Source organism: Paramormyrops kingsleyae, chromosome 7, assembly GCF_048594095.1.
Source record: "Paramormyrops kingsleyae isolate MSU_618 chromosome 7, PKINGS_0.4, whole genome shotgun sequence".
NCBI classification, from domain to species: domain Eukaryota; kingdom Metazoa; phylum Chordata; class Actinopteri; order Osteoglossiformes; family Mormyridae; genus Paramormyrops; species Paramormyrops kingsleyae.
Genome location: NC_132803.1, coordinates 18,971,516 through 18,988,585, shown reverse-complemented (window position 1 = coordinate 18,988,585; position 17,070 = coordinate 18,971,516). Strand labels below are relative to the sequence as shown.

General features: G+C 38.0%; 2 protein-coding genes across 2 annotated transcripts in view; both read right to left on the bottom strand.

The window, feature by feature from the left end:
* itga2.2 (integrin, alpha 2 (CD49B, alpha 2 subunit of VLA-2 receptor), tandem duplicate 2) overlaps positions 1 to 312 on the bottom strand; it is a 30,241-nt gene extending 29,929 nt beyond the window's left edge. The window contains exon 1 of the mRNA XM_023823077.1: positions 159 to 312. Within this exon, the coding sequence (XP_023678845.1) occupies positions 159 to 255 (97 nt within the window). The 5' untranslated portion in view covers positions 256 to 312. The remainder of the gene's footprint in view (positions 1 to 158) is intronic.
* Positions 313 to 9,239: 8,927 nt separating this feature from the next.
* itga1 (integrin, alpha 1) overlaps positions 9,240 to 17,070 on the bottom strand; it is a 41,847-nt gene continuing 34,016 nt past the window's right edge. Inside the window, exons 24-30 of the mRNA XM_023823080.2 lie at positions 15,881 to 15,992; positions 15,459 to 15,572; positions 14,372 to 14,473; positions 12,874 to 12,987; positions 12,185 to 12,280; positions 11,931 to 12,044; positions 9,240 to 11,603 (exon numbers count right to left, since the gene is read on the bottom strand). Coding sequence (XP_023678848.1) covers positions 11,532 to 11,603; positions 11,931 to 12,044; positions 12,185 to 12,280; positions 12,874 to 12,987; positions 14,372 to 14,473; positions 15,459 to 15,572; positions 15,881 to 15,992 — 724 coding nt within the window. The 3' untranslated portion in view covers positions 9,240 to 11,531. The remainder of the gene's footprint in view (positions 11,604 to 11,930; positions 12,045 to 12,184; positions 12,281 to 12,873; positions 12,988 to 14,371; positions 14,474 to 15,458; positions 15,573 to 15,880; positions 15,993 to 17,070) is intronic.

The following is a 17,070-nucleotide window of genomic DNA, read 5'->3' as shown; positions in this document are numbered from 1 at the left end:
TTTTTCGTAAGTTTATCAAAATAGTGCAAGCTACCCAGTTTTATAGTTCTATTCGTTAATAAAATAGAATTCAAACACAGACGCGTTTTAATTAACGAGCACAGCAAATAGAGAGTATCAATCTGGTCAGTCACGCAAATTCGAGAAAGATTACTTACTGTGTAATATACAAAGTGACACAAATCTGTTTCTTAAAATAAAAACCATATTTCCACCATGCAAGCAAGCACCTGAGTTAGAAGGTGTGCTACTCATTGCCTGGTTTGCCTTCTTTACCCGGCAGTGAAAACACTTGTTGCGATTTAGAAACCGTAATAAGTGGGCTAGGCCGTGACGTCACGAACGCTATACTTTCAGGATGAAAGGAACGCTTTTTATATTACAGTACTGTACAAATGACTGAACTATGTATAAGTCAAATACGCTATAATACAACACTGTATATAAATATTCAATTCAATTCAATTTACAGTACACTTTCAATATTACATTGTCTCAAAGCGCTTATTGTAGTTTCGCTGCTGGATTTCAGTGGCTCCTTTTTGGCGGTGTATCGTAAGCTTTGATGAGTCTATATTTGTTATAGAGAGAAAATGACTTACTTTTTCCAATTATGTTTTCTGCGCACGCGGCATTAGCCTCAGGTAGCTATAACCAGAAGCAGACGACCTAATAAAATAAAATTATGATTTATTATATTATAAAATTAAAATTATCACAGTTTAAATGTTTTCCACATTTTGTCATGTTTAAAAATACCTAAACTGAACAATGTAAGCAGACTGCTTGATTAACTAACTATTTGAGTATAACTATTTGAGTATAAAAAGTTAAAAACCCAGATGGCTTATTGGTGGAAATGAAATGAATCTGCACGTGGTGAAAGGTCATGTGACTATACAGTATCGCAATGATTATAATATCAGATCAAGTTGACAACAGAGTTGGCAGTATGGGCACACTGCTGCTCCCATGTTGGTAGGGTGTGGCATAATGTATAATAATGTGTATAATGGATTCATGCGGAAGGGATTTGTACAGCCGTTGTATCCTCTCATGCAGTATGTCGGTCCACAGCTGTTGACAAGACAGCCCGATCCTGACACCATCTCATCTTCCTTTGAGCTTGGGGTTCAAGCGCAGGATCAAGCCACTTTTCTTGGGCTCCTGGAGCAAATTAATTTTATTCTGCACCCTTTAGGCAGGGGCGGAGCCAAAGGGGTGGCAGGAGTGGCAATCGCCACCCCCAACAGAGCCTTTGCCGCCCCCAGTGCCACCCCGCTGGAAATGATAAACATTAAAAGATTTGAGCGGAAAACTGTAATTTCCGAGTGCCCCTGCAGGCAGCAGTACCCTGTGCGTGATGCTTACTGACATGTCATTGGCTAAAAGCTCTGGCAGTGGCACGCGTTCCTACATGATCCAAAACTCACCCGCGGTATTGATAACAGCACGAGTTAAGCAGGTATTTGCAACATATTACACTGCATGTGTTACCTTCCTAATGAGAGGTGGTCACACTTGCAGTACATAAAAAATAGCAGCATGAAAGCGTTGCGCACTGTCTGCTTCACGTCTCGTTTAAATTAGCCACGAGCCCTGCTCGTGCTGATATAGATCGTCTTTTAGACAGCGTCTACGTGTGTATGTTTTAGTGCACATGCTGAATTATAGTGTTGTTCTATTATTTTAGCAAAGCTAGCCTTTGCTTGAGGTCTGTGTGGTAAGTGTATATGTAGAGAACCAGTTTTCCACTACATGGAAGCAGGCTATGCATGTCATTAAAAGCTTTGAATCAACTTCACTATAGCCTACTGACTACTGTAATGTGAGGGTTTAATTAGCTGGCAAGATTCATTAATTAATTCATTAATTAATCTATTTTCATTTAGTAATATCTAGCTATATGAAATAAAAAGAAAACTAGTTAAAATAGTGTTTCTTATAGTGTTTCTGCCAAACAATCATGATGAAGTGTAACCACCAGGCCGTCTTATTTTATATAGCGACAGAATGAAGAGAAGGGGATATTTTCCCATATTTGTTCAACAAACATTTGCAAACTCATTGTTTATTATGAGTGTGTATGAGAATTTTTTTTCCTTCAGTTATCATATTTATATGGACCCCTCTGAGAAACCCTTGCTCACCCTTTGGCCCCCGCTTAAATAAAAGTCTAGCTCCGCCACTGCCTTTAGGGTCAACAATAACAGCTAAAATGTCATGGGAGAAAAGTGTTCTTCACAGTCCTCACCCACTGGCTCCTTCAGGATTCAACCAAACCCCCTGTTGTTTTTGCATCCAAATCCTCTGTGGGATTAAAGATTTTCCCTCCTTAAAATTTTCCATCTTCACTTAAACCTATAAGTCCAACAGCCACTTTTATGTGCTGATTTTGTACTGATTTGTGTATCAGCAGATTGGTTAATTCCAAACTGTGCAACTTGGAGTCAGTGATTTTGGACTGAATGCTTTCACCTGAAAGCAATTGATTTCGGGTTTACCCTAATCAATCAAATTGTCTATTAGCAATTAAGATTTGCATGCAAGCAAGGAGATATGGTTGCTGGCACTAACACATTTCCCTTACAGAAAGTTGCCACATTACACACTCATTGACTTCTATGGCTACTCTAAAATTCTACCAAAATCTCTGAACACACGCAAGGGCCTTTGTATGTTTTGCACAAGAGGTCCTCTTGTCCAGACAAGTCAGGTGCCTGGGGCATTCGGGGATGAATCCAAACCACCCCCAAATGATTTCTTAAGCTCAGATGTTTTAACAACCATGCTCTCAGTTTGAGAATCCTCAGCCATATTAGGTCTCTGGGCTAAGCCCCGGATACCTCAAGATCCTAGCTACACACTGCTGCTGTCTGTGTTTAAACATAACTGCTAAGCTTCCTGTTAGTGCTGGTCAACCCATAAAGTGACGTAGGTGGCCACCACAATTTTGTTTCAAATGTTTTTCTCATGAGTTAATTTCTCATGTGTTAATTGTCCAAACATGAGCTACATTAGTACATATGTAAATGCGTTCCGACGTTTTGAAACAATATATTAATAACTAAACTACTGCTATTGTGGAACACTACTTCCCACATTATACGTCATGCAAAGAACACAATTTCTGCTGGAGCAAGCAGCCTCTCTGGTGATTCTGGGTGCATGCCGCACTCGGGTGACACGTGATCCAGGCCATGGACAGACTTTGACACTCCTGGATATGCAGACCTATGGAGATTAGATCAGTTACTTCCAAAGTATCTCACGTCAGCATAATAGCTTCCAATAATGGCTTCACTAGCTGATGATGATGAAAAGGGCTTTTCTGGAGCCTGTCAGAAAACCTCTCTGCTTCCACAGGGTGCCATAGTAATGACACACCTCAAAAGCATATATTGAATCAGTGTATACAGTTACTTTCTGGCCCTCTGCCAGTTTACAAACAGCTGAGCCGCCAGGATGGACCAACACCTGGATAATCGCCCTTCATCCACTACTGATCCATCCCAGTGCACCACTGCGTAAGTGGTGGCCGGTGATCCGCCCTCCAATCTCAGGGATCACACATCTTCAAATAAAATTAAACCCCCCCTCCAGGGGAACATCTGATCTGGGCAGGGCCTACTCACAGAATCTATCACCCGCCGGCAGATGCGGGACTCCCCATCCTATTCGGTGCGGAGCACTGTAGCGTGGTTCAGAGTAGAACACCTCTCTAACGTCACACTGGCCAGTATTAGCAACACATTTCGTTAGTGCACAGAGCGTGCAGGAGTCAGCTGAGATGTCCCAGCCTGCGTCATCATCATGTGCACCATATGAGGAACTTGAAGCATCAGTGGGCAATATTTGCATAACATAATTGCACAAAGTCTGCATTTGCCATCCCTGCTTCAGCTGCTGCAGCCACAGCTCTCTGGCAGCGAGGTCACTGAGCTGAATAGCTTTAAAAAGTACCCGACAGTTTGGCACCTTCCCCCATAATACTGAGTCAAAATGGAAGTCATGAAACGTTTCCTTCGGCCACACACTGTGCAAGGGACTTTTTATAATCAGGAACCCCCAAAGCTGGGGCTGTCATTAAGACCAGTTTTAAGTCAGTCAAAGTGTCTTCTGCCTCAGACATCCAAGTCAGTCTATCTGTCAGTACCAGTCCAATTGTCAGGTCCACTGAAGGCTGAGATCTTTAATTCAGGGCCTACAATAGCCAGTCATACTCAGGAGTGCATGCAATTACCATTTTGTATCTGGCTTGTGCATCACTTGTGTAGAGGCCACTTGTTCCGGTCCTAGAGACCATCACTCACTTATCAGCACATGTCTAATAAAGCTTTGGTGTCTTGCTTACAGGAGCACAAAATGGGAGCACAAACTACACCAATGCACTTTCTCCCGGTGCACAGAACCCTTCTGGAGTTTTTGCCAATTCCTGTCCATGCACACTGGGTTAGGTTTGTTCAAGACCCTACAGGTCTTGAACAAACCTCCAAATACCATTCACCTTTTTTTTTCTGGCAAAATGGGAGAATTGGCAGGGGAGTAGACTATTTCTTTAATGACCCCCCCTCACTAAATCTGCATGTAGTTCTCTAATCCCTTCCTTAGCCTCTTTAGGTAATGGATACTGGACTTTATGGAGCCAGAAGTCAGACTTGGGGTGCAGCACTGAAGGTTCGGCAGAAATTACTCTCCCAGTGTCATTTTTCCCTTTGCCCACAGGCAGTCAGGCACCTCCTGCAGCCAGGCACCTCCTGCAGCCAGGCACCTCCTGCAGCCAGGCACCTCCTGCAGCCAGCTGTTCCCCGATATATATGATCAAATTTATTTCACCCAAGAGACAGACTGATTCAGAGGAAAGAAAAAACTTTTGAAAACTAATGTTGCATTACATTACTTCAGCATTAACATGGTAAAAAAAACCAAAGCATTGACAGTAAATATTTCTCATAAATAGTTCTCCACCACATCAGGTCAGGACTTGAGACCTGGGTGTGTGCATTATAGTTGAAAGCATAAAGCAGATCAGTGTATTCAATTTTTCAATTCATGCTTATTGCATTGCTGAGTCACATGATGCACATCACACAATAAAGGCAATTTTTAGAGGCAATGTGATCTGTCACTCTATGGACTGTTTGAGAAACCAAATTAGTTTGAGAAAACCATGGTTTTCTGATGATTCTGTTGTCGCTGATCTATCCTGCATGGAAGAATAATGTGCTTTGGTGAAAACAAGCTTTGTGGAAGAACAAACAAAAATATATTGTGTTATTATTATTATTATTATTATTCCACTTATATTCACTTTCACAGGCTCCTGCTTTTTTCTCTTTTTAACTGTGAAAAAGTTTGATATGGGTGACTAAACATGCCTTTCATATTAGTGAGTTTATGTGGAAATGCTACTTATAAAAACTGGCAGTTTATATAATGACACAATCTGCAATAAAATCACATTCCCTTAACTGGGCATCATCCATACTTCTATTTAGTGACTAAATAAATATAGCTGCCAACCTGCTTTGGGGTAAACATTCCTTAAACTTAATTTGACAGTACAACTTAGGGTCACTTCACCAGATTTATGTGATCCCTTTGTCTTTGATTTAAGGTGAGATTTCTCTGTCTATCTACTAACACTTGTAAGTCACTTTTTCATTCCATGCCGCTGAAAAGTTCCCTGAAGCAGAAAAACAAAACAGAACATTATAACACACATTCCGTAACAAGCCACGACTCATCTTCAGATGATCTCTTTTTCTGAGAACAGTTACAAAAATCTAAAAGAAACCAACAATTAAGTAAAACTAAGCTATATAGTAATATGGCAACTTTACCTTTATTTATAGGTTTGACCCACAAACAGAAAATTAGATATGAAAAATTTAATACCAGGCTCTACAAAACAATTAAAAAAAACAATCTCAGAGACTTGTGTGACCATATTTCTAATCTATCATGATACTTTATGAGGTAATTGAAAAACAATTCTTTATATTCTCATAAAATGTATAAGTTTTAGAAATAGAATAGTATTTTAGAAGTAAATGAAAGAAGGATCTTCCTTCTAATGTACAAATTACTGTGAAACACAAAAAATAAAATAAAATGAGAACATGAGTACTAAACAATATTTCTAAATTGTGGAAATATGTAACATTATTTTTAAGTCTGACATCATTTGAAGATGAAGAACACAGGAGCAGGCGTTACAGCAAAACAAAAAGAGGCTTATTAAACTCGAAAGAACAACAACTGGAAACGAACATGATCTTGAGGGATCAAATCGGGAGGAGGGACACAGGCAACACAAGGGAACAACATCAATGACTGGACTGGGGAACACAGAACTGGTAGGCACTTTTATACAAGCCTGACAAGACAGCAACGAGAGGCAGCTGGAGTGATTACCATGAGGGCAGGAATGAGAGATAAGACAGACAAATCCAGGTGTGGCTTGTTAGGGTCACGCTAAGGAGGCGACCGGAGGGTCAGGTGGACGTGGCAGGCAGGATGTGACACATTCCACTGGTTAAACAGACCCTAATGACTATGATCCTCCAGCACAAGGAATGTCATGTGACTAAAAATGGTAAAAATGGTAGCATAATTTTCAAAAATTAAATAAATAAAATAATAAATACATTTAATGAAAACATAAAATTTTACTGTATATCTGTAGTGTTATATGATATATAATTATAAAGCTGTCATTGTATATATTGAAATTAATGTGGGGAAAAAATAGACAAAATATTCCACTTTATTTATTTGGAAGTAATTATAAAGAATTGTATATGTCGACTTCTTGGTGCTGGTGGTAACGTGGCTTTAAGTTGAGTTCAGTGTTGTGTAAGGTGGCCTTCGGGGATGTGATCGTCGGTGTGTTGGAGCTGGAAGAGGAGGAGTGCGTGGTTGGAGGTGAAGAGAAAATAAGAAAGCCTGGAAATTATAAAACCCTGCCAAAATGTTTTTTTGATTGAAACATAAGGAGTCTGTTTATTAGAAAAACACAACATACACTACAGCAGGGTCCCCCAATTCCGATCCTTAAGGGCCAGTCTGCAACACAGTTTGCAGGTTTTCTGGCTCACGCACAACTTATACAGTACAGCTCCCCAGCTAATCAGCAGGTTTAGTAGGTGTGTTTGAGCAGGGAAATTTGCAAACTGTGTTGCAGACTGACTCTCCAGGGCCAGAAGTGGGGAACCCTGCACTACAGACAATTTACAGACAATAGCTAAAGCCTAACTATGTTTTTTGGCTGCAGGAAGAAGTCAGAGTACCTGGAGGTCACCCTCATGATGCGGGGATTCAGACTTATTTTTTCCATTTCCTGAACATGCCCACATAGAGCACACTTTGAAATGTTTATCCTTTATGGGGCACAAGCCTGGGGTACACTCTGTTGGATGCCAGTCTATTCTATTTAATGTCGAAGAATATTTTCTCTTATCTAAATTTTAGATCATTTTTTTTAGAATGGCATAATGTTAAAGGATCCTGGCCAGGATAAATGGCTGGATCGTGGATGGTTGGATAATATTAAAAGCACCATGGTTTTGTAGTGGGTGAGGAGTGTGGAAGATAGATGGATGAAGGATTTTGATGTAAAATATTTCTGAGTTTTAAATATACTGTCCTTACTCTTGATAATAGCTCGTTGCTGCCCACTTGTGGCTTTAAGTGGAAAAGGTCATTATTTGTAAGATGACTGCAACTATGCAGGTGGTCATAATGGAAAATACACCCATTACACCTACAGTAGCTAGTACTAGGAGAGAGTCACTTTTGCCTCCAGAATGCTTCAAGTGATGACAAGTGAAGTCATTTTGCATACTGTTGTCCCGAACTGTTATTTTTGCCGGCGTTGTGTTCATGATATCAAGTCTGGCCATTCTCTTTTTCACATTAACAAGGCCTTTCACAAAACAGAAATGCCATTGACAGGATGGTTTTGGTTCATCACAACATTCTCTGTAAACACTTGACCCTGTACATGAGTAACACATTAACCAGGCCTCTTGTCCTCCTCTTCTGTACGAGCTGGCTGCTTGCCTTAGCAGAGCAGGTATATCTAATGAAGTAAAATGCACATGTTCATTCTGAGTCCTGAAATAATGTGGAGCTGGTATGTTTTAATAAATTCAGACCTGCAGAGATTTAGGAACCTGCCACTCAGGGACATTGATTATTCATGTGCTCCTTCATTTCTTCCATTAGACTAATTGGTGTCTTTAAACTTCCTATAGTGCATGTGTGTGCATTACACTGCACTGGCATCCTGCCCAGGGTGTTTACCTGCCTCATGTCCTGCGCTACTTGACAGAGACTCCAGGCTCAATGATGACCCTGAACTAGACAAATGGTTGCAAGCCAGATGGAGAGCTATATCTATATCTAAAAAAGTTTCATTCAATGTATATATAGTACCACTCTCCTTATTTCTGTTTCTGAAGGTAATTTTTTGTTTGCGAAATATCAGAAAAAATCCTTTATGATTTTAAGCTGCTGGTCAGGAGGGTGAAGTACACTATTGTTGTCCCTGGTTTCCTGGGTTCATTAGCCTTTTTGGGCTTATTTTAAGTGAATATGATAGAACACACACACACACACACACACACACACGCACATGTCTGGTATACCTATCCTTATGGGGACCACTCATTCACTTCTATGTGAAAAATGCTAACACTAACTGCAAAATACAAGTGTTTTTGCATCTTTAGTTTTTTCATAGCAGTCACCGATTTTTATAAAATAGAGTTTTCCCTTATGGGAACAGATATTTATCACGTTATGGGGACATTGTATCCCCATAAGGATAGATATACCCGCTCGCACACACACATGCACACACACACAAATAATATTATTGTAAGTGTCCAGCTTATTTTGACTTTCTAGTTGTTGTGCACAATGAAAATTAATTGAGAAAAACGCTTTATGATATGGTCTAGCTAGTGGATCCAGTGATTAGAGTCATCCAGATCCTTTAGGGCAGGACTATTCAAATCACGGTCCTCAAGGGCCGAGCACTGCTGGTTTTCCAGGGCAGGAACAAATTCTTACTCTTTTACTAGATATATAACTTTAAACTTTGACTTATTGAACCCTCAGTACAAATAGATGTGAATATGAACATCAGCCTTGGATGTAATGGAAATGTACTGTAGGGAATGTTGTAGGAGTAAAGGCACAATTCCACACGTAAGAAGCTGACTTGAGCACTGTTACAGTCAAACACACATCAAAAAACCCTTTATTGTCTCAAAGATTTCAATGACAGCATGTACAATTCTGTATGCCAATTACACTACATACAACAGTGCATTACTTACTTTTAAACAGTGCACAGGACAAATGCATTACCAAAGTTTCATTTTATACATTTTCACAATTGCTTACAGTACTGTGCAAAAGTCTTAGACAGTCCAAAGAAATGTTTAAAGCTGTTTATCTGGGTAGCAAGGGTACTTTGGCTTAGAACAAAAAACACAATTTAACATTAGAACATGTGCAAAGAGTAACACAATAAAAACTAGTAATAATTTCTTCTGTTTTCTAAAAAGTTACTGATATCTAGTTGGATGTCTAGATGAACACTGCTTCAGTTCCCAAACTTCTCCTCAGGGGCACCTCAGCCGTTCCATGATTTTGTTAAATTTCACCAACAGCTCAATTAAATAATTAAATAAATTGGTTTAGAAAATCAGTGACAGATTGACTAGCTGTATGAGGTGTGCTAGTCAAAAAATACATGGCTGCACTGGACGGTCGCTGCAAATACTGGGGTGATTTTAGCAGAGGTTCTGAAATGGCTAAGCTGACACACTTTGACAGGCATAATATCATAGTTTTACACCAACACGAGGATAATCTAAACATCATTTTCTTTGCCTGCCTAAGACTTTTGCACTGTACTGTATTTTTACATGCACTCTGAAAATGATAATCCTCAGTAATGCTGATGATGTGATGTCCTTGAATACAACATATTAACTTTGTAAATAAGGATTGTTTGTGCAAATACACACAACAGTGATAAAAACCATTAAACAAATGTAATTATAAAACATTTATAACAAACAAAATATTAGTACGGTTATTAGTACAGTAATTCCCTGCTTAATATCATTCATTTTTCTGCTAGAATTTTTATTTATTTGTATTTTATTATGATAAAAACATGATAGATATGTTCAAACTTTAATGCAATACCGGACACAATGCATGTGATACTTTAGTGATCACACGATTAGACTGAAAAGATGACATGAAGCAGAGATTTATTGTATATATTCAATTATAAGACTGCATCTTTGTGACGTCAGAAAAAGCTGCATTCAAAGATTGAATTTATGTTCAGCTTTACAGCTGGCAAATGAAAATTCAGTTAAAATTATTGCAATCATAACTGTTCAATTTTGCATTACCCTACAATAAAACACTTTTTATATTTTTCTTTTATTTTTAAAGAACTATCTGTGCAAAAAATCTATGCATACTCTGTAAAAATGTGAAGTACAAATATTTTCTTACTTTTGGAAAAACATATTCTCTCTCAATTCTTTACATACGAGTGCATCCCATGTGACTGAGGTAACCTGCATATATTTACAGTACACTGAGGGATATACATGAACAGCAGTTTTCAATTATCTCAATTTCATTTGTATACAGAAACATTACCTCAGGCCCTGCGCCTTTGTAAAACAGCTGAAAGTTGTAGAACCAAATTATGCATAATGTGCGTTATTTTTTTATTTTTTACAGATTGTTGTAGACTTATCTAAACATTGACTCCATTTTGCCATAAATATACACCACGTATCCCATAATGGCAAAGTAAATGCATATTTTTAGAAGTTTTCTGAAGGTACTATAAATTAATAATAAAAAAATTAGTTACTACACATTTGTAGTATATACTGAGCTGTACCAAATGCTCTGTCATTTATGATTAAACTTGAGTACTTTTGCGATTCAAACATTCTGCATTTCTTTAACCTTTTTTTTAAATGTAGTTCAACTAAATCGCAAAAAAAAAATGCAATATTTCACACCTTTTGGAAAGCAATAAACAAATGAAGAACAGCTATTATTGATACTTGTTTGAAATGTACAATAAAGTCAAACTTTTGAGTGAACCAGCTTTACACCGCAAGTTTAAGTGAAAACACTTTTTAAATCTTTTAAAAGGAGCAGAGGTCATCCTGTCACTGCGCCCAGGGTGTCCCCTGCCTGGTCTCCTATCCTGCCTGGGCACTGGATGGTTAGCTAGGAAGATGGGTGCATGTATAAATCAGGTATATATTATGGGGAAAAAATCCTAGGTTCTAGGGTTCTAGGGGTTCACTCAAACTTTTGACAGGTACTGCATATCATTGAAATCTTGCTGCATAGAACAGAAATGTTCATTTCCATAAGTTTGAGTTCTGCAATGGCATGGCCTTGTATAGACATTATTTCAGACCTGAGGAGATTTAGGGCAGAAGCCTGTTGCATGGATTTTTACTGATTTTTCATGTCCTTGTTTCCTGTCCATTTTTCATGTCCTTCATTTCCTCCATTGATTTTCTCTTGAAAAATCCAGCCTGCATGAAAATAAAAAAACCCATCATTTTATACAATAATACATATCCCGAAAAAATACATTCCTGAAGGAATAAAAACTTTTAAAAACAATGTTTAACTTTGTATTTCTTTTGAAAGGATAAAATTTATTAAAACAAAGAAGAATGCATACTCTGGATAAATAATTTAAAAAAATTCTATGCTGTCAGCTTGGTTGAGACAGTAAAAATAAAATATTCTGATATTTAATGGACAAATGTACACAAACAGAATTTATGCTTATTAAGTAACAAATATTATGCAATATGATAAACATTATGATTTTGATTCCGAACTTTTCAGCATACCTTCCATAGCACAAAGATTACCAAGGCCAATATCAGTAGCCCTATAAGAATGCTCACAATGATAATCCACAATGGTATTCCACCAAGAGAGTCTTTTGAAACTTGAATTTTTATCTTTGGAGAAAGGAAGAAAATACGGTTAGGTATATAATGTTCAAGCAACGTGATGTCCAATATTTGGTTGCCATGAAAAGTCACAATGAATTACAGCAATAAAATCAACTGAAACAGAACTGTTTGACCTGTTTACTCACATCTCTTTTTTCATTGGCACTACTCAGAACAAAGAGAGATGTATCCTTGTGCTTCAGTGTAGCATGCACAGTCATTTCCAAACTGGAGAACTCTGCCTATAGACAGCACCATAAATAAATCAATTGATCACTCATTATCTTCACTCCACAATCAATGGGAGAGCTGAAGAATCAACAGGCTAGCTGTGCGTGACACTAAATCAGTCATTTGTACGAAGTATATAAACTTAAGATTTCAGACTACAATCGTGACTTTCCCCATTGCGGTTTTGATATATCACAATGTCAGCAGAAGAAATTAAATGGGAATTAATTTTCTAGTAGTTCTTGGGAGTTTTGTGAAAGCCAGCAGGTGCAAAAAAGTTTGGTAACTCATAAATGCATAAAATATATGTAGAGTGCTGGTTTGGAGGATGCCAAGCGTGTTTAGGGCAGCCTCTCCTGTGATCTCTCACAGTGGTCTTCTTATTTCATGTCTCTCGTATCTTTGATGTTTCTTCGTAACTTTTACAACTTTTTTTTTTACAAATCACAGGAGATCTACACCCTTGTCCCCCAACAATGTGGAAGGGTCATCTGTACTTTAATATACAGCTCTTCATCAGCAATAATGGTATCATTAATACACAGTTATTGGAAGCCTTCTTCATCAACATAACTCCAAATCTTCAAGTAAAATTTAAACTTACTTTGATGAAGGTGCCCTTCCAAACACGGAAGGTGACATTTACTTGGCTAGACTTGGAAAGATTTAGTGAAGGGATAGTGCAGAGAAAGACTTTACAGTTGAATCCATCGCACGCCTAGACAAAAAAAAAGGAAAGCACATAATTCATTCCTGTTACTGGAAATGCAATATGACTCTAACTCTGTGACTCTAATGCAACATTAGAGGGATGAATTCATTTAATAAATGACAATTTCTTTAAAAGCTGTATGGATGGATGAGTACATCCACAGCTGCTTACCAGCCACTAATTATTTAGTTGTACACTTTTCGGACAACTAAAATATGTACATTTTAATTTGGTCTTTACTTGCTGTGGAGATTTAAAAATGCTTGTAAAATGTATTTATAAGTAAACAAGAGTGTATACAAAAGTTGAAAGCTGAAATATCAAATTTTCAGGTTCTGGATGTAGAAATCTCAAGTCCACAGGAGAATGAAAAGGTTAATGTAATACAGGAATCTGGAGGATGCCTCCCACCTCCAGGGCTGGGGGTTCTGCTGTGTGTGTATGTGTATGTGTGTGTGTGTGCATGCGTATGTGTGTGTATGTGCATGCATGTATGTGTATGTGTATGTTGGTGTGTGTGTGTTTGTGTGTGCATGCATGTGTGCATACATATGTGTGTGTGTGCATGCATGTGTGTGTGTGTGCATGCACGTGTGTGTGTGTGTTTGCATGTTTCCCCCATGCTACATGTTTTCCTCTGGGTACTTTCCACAGTCCAAAAATCACGTATCTGCGTGTTTAGGACATTAACCCCCTGCCTTGCACCCTGTGCTGCCTGGGATCGGCTCCAGACCTCCCTGTGACCCTGACCCAATGAAGTGGTTGAAAAATGAATGAATGGAATATTACTGATTGCCTCCACATTCACCCCTTCACTGAAGCATCCGCCCCAAAACCATGAATCCCTCTGCCCTGATGTGTATATGTAGTCTATCGGATCTCCTTATCCTGTACCTCATATTCTCCATTACACCTGCTTTTTAATCTAATGCTATAGAATCCATGTTTATTTGACTATAAATTGGTCTTAGTGTATTACTGCTTGACTGTTTTTATGTCAGTTATAAAATGGCCATTGTACTGTACGTATTGCCTTGAGTCTGGACAATATTGCCCAGATTGCCCTGCCTGCTTGAAAACTCCTGCCTCACAAAGGTAAAGGGGGGACTTAATGAGCAGGCCTCAGTTCATGTTCCAGTTCATCTTCTGGTAGTGTTCTCCTGGGAGGTTATGAAGATATTTCTCTCTCTAGCATCCACTGACTAATGGAAAAACTGAAGCCTACTGCATGCTGTGGGATTGCTGAATCAACCTATAACCACCATTCCAATATCAGTGGAGGTCGGGGTACAGTTCCCCATTTTGTGTGAAAGAAATAGGTGTTAATCACCAATAAAAACACACAAATATTGGGTCTGATTTCTGAATCAGATTATGATATAGAACTCACCACAGTGTAATTGCCCAAGGTTTCCTTCACAGCATGAGACGGATACGTGTGCTGTGGGCTGATTTTTAGTGGGTCCACTTGAGAGACGTCACATTTTACATTCTGCAATGAAACCCAAAAGGGATTATATATAAAGAGGTGACGACTGTAAATGGTCACGAGGAATAAAGTGAACCAAGAATTAATAACGAACATGACTAGAGTATTAAAATAATTTCTCTCATCCGCGTCAATTGTTTAAATGCAATGCCATTGAACGCTGTTATTTTAAATTTCTTGAAATGCAAGAAAGGAATACACTATGGAACAAAAATATTTATGGTGAAATATGGAAGAGAATATTTTTAAAACAAGTCTCAAAATAGCTTAAAGAACTGCCAATAATAGATTTAAAACACTTCGATGTCACACATTTTTATTAGGTACATCTGCTTGTTAACGCAAACCTGCTGCACCAAACAGCAAATGAATACCTGCAGCACACAGATGGACTAAAGAAATACAATGAAAATTTTGCAAAGGGTTAGAATGGCTAAAATGCATGCGCCAAGTGAGTTTGAATATGATGTGTGTCACGCCCAGCTCCGTCCGATCCTCGTGTGTGCCACGTCCACCTCGTGTTAATTCCTGACTGTGATCACCTGTTGCTTGTTCAGTTCAGCCTGTCTTTAGTATTTAGTCCATGTCTCGGTCAGTATTCCCCAGTTCTGTCATTGTATTGTTTCATGTTCGTGGCCTGTCTGTCCCGAATAAACCCCATATTCCTGAAATCACGGCTCTCTTGCCTACTCCCTCATTCGCCCGTCCGCCGAACGTGACAATGTGACTGTTGGTGCCCGACAGCCGATTATAACTGACTGCATTAGCTGTAACCAGCTTAGGTTCTGCCTGTGTCAACAAATGTATTGTATGGGTTTATATATATTATATACTGTGTATATATATATATATATATATATATATATATATATATATATATACGCACACAAATTTTTACCACTTTACTGAGGTAACCATGGGTTAGTAAGTCTATAGCCATTGTGTTGTTTGCTGTACACCTATTGTTACCACAAAAGGGCACCCTTACCTTAGAGAAGGCCACATTTGTCAAATACAGCAGAATATTTTTTCTTGGAGACTTAAAGGGATATGTAATATTTAATGTCAGAGGAGGAATCGTCTGGTTGATTTCCATTTTAATCTGTGGGACAGTATACATTGGCACAATGTTAAGGGCAGAACAAATTCATTTTCTCTCTTTCCTTAAATAACACTCAAATATGGTACTACTGTGTAATATGTTATTATATTACATCCCACTGCCCAAGATTTATAGTTCTTATGGATTATGTGTTTGTGCTGATGATTTTGGTATTGTGTTTATGCATTCTGTTGCATAATGTGATTATACATCTAAATGCCTGGCAAATAAGAAAATATCAATGCACATGTCAAGTTACCCAATATATCTGTAATGTTACAGCCTGAACTGGCTGCTGCTTCTCTCACCGTGTAGCTGATGTTGACTTCATCCCCAATCATACTCATGTGATTCAATACACTTGGGAACTCTTCACTTTCACGGACGATTATGTGATGACTTCCTTCCATGTATTTCACACTGAAAAGATGGCTGATTTAGATTAAGCTTAACTGGGGAATATTTGTTTGATGAATGTTATACATGTGTCACATTTACACATCATACTAAAAAACGCACACACACACGCACACACACACACGCACAGACACACATTAGACACAATGAGTAGGTTTAGGTAAATCATTTATTTAAGTCAATCAAACTGTTCTGAGTTAAACAGTTCATTCACATGCAATGTCATTGAGTACTTTTTAATTAGTAACACCTTTGCAATAACGAAACACCTAATATTTGTGTTTAGTATCCCTTTGGAAGCCAGTGACTACAATTGCAAAGTAATAGCAAAATGTTAAGAACAGGTTTGTGCAGATATATGCAGATATGTTAAACATCGCTTGTCAATGGACTTTTGTTGTGAAACCAATAATTTTGCAACATTTTTAATTAAGCAAAAATTAAGGAAGCATCCCAATACTTTCTGTTAGCACTGAAAATTCCATTTCTGTGTACATTCATACTCAACTATAGTTTCATTATTGTTATTTTAAAAGTAGGGACATAATGAATGTTCAGTAGGATATCCCTTTTTTAAAATGTCTGCTCAACAAGACAAATGGGTTTGGCTGCTGTAAATGTGTCGGTAACTTGTATCATTAAGTGTTCAAATTTTTTTTAAACCTTTACACAGAGTGTTAGGGAATGTGTTTAATTGTGTGCTTGGTCATTTAATGTACAAAGTACAAAAAAATGGTGAGATCATTTGCTGATATATTTTTTCAAAAATTCCAGAGTTAGTGGACAATTCTGAAAACACAGACATGGTCATATTTCTTATTGTGGTAGATGTTTACTGAAGAAAAAGTTTAATATTTACTCCACAACCATAAGCTCACCATAAAATGTTTGGAGATTGAATACACGGAATTTAATATTCACTTATTATCAGCAAGTTTAGTTTGGTTGGGTGGTGCAATTAAACACAAAAGTAAAGGAATGGGACTATGGATTTGATCACGGTAATTGTTGACATGGCCTTTAAATACATGTGTTATTAGATAGTACTTTTTGACATCTGTGAAAAAACAGAGATCCTAAA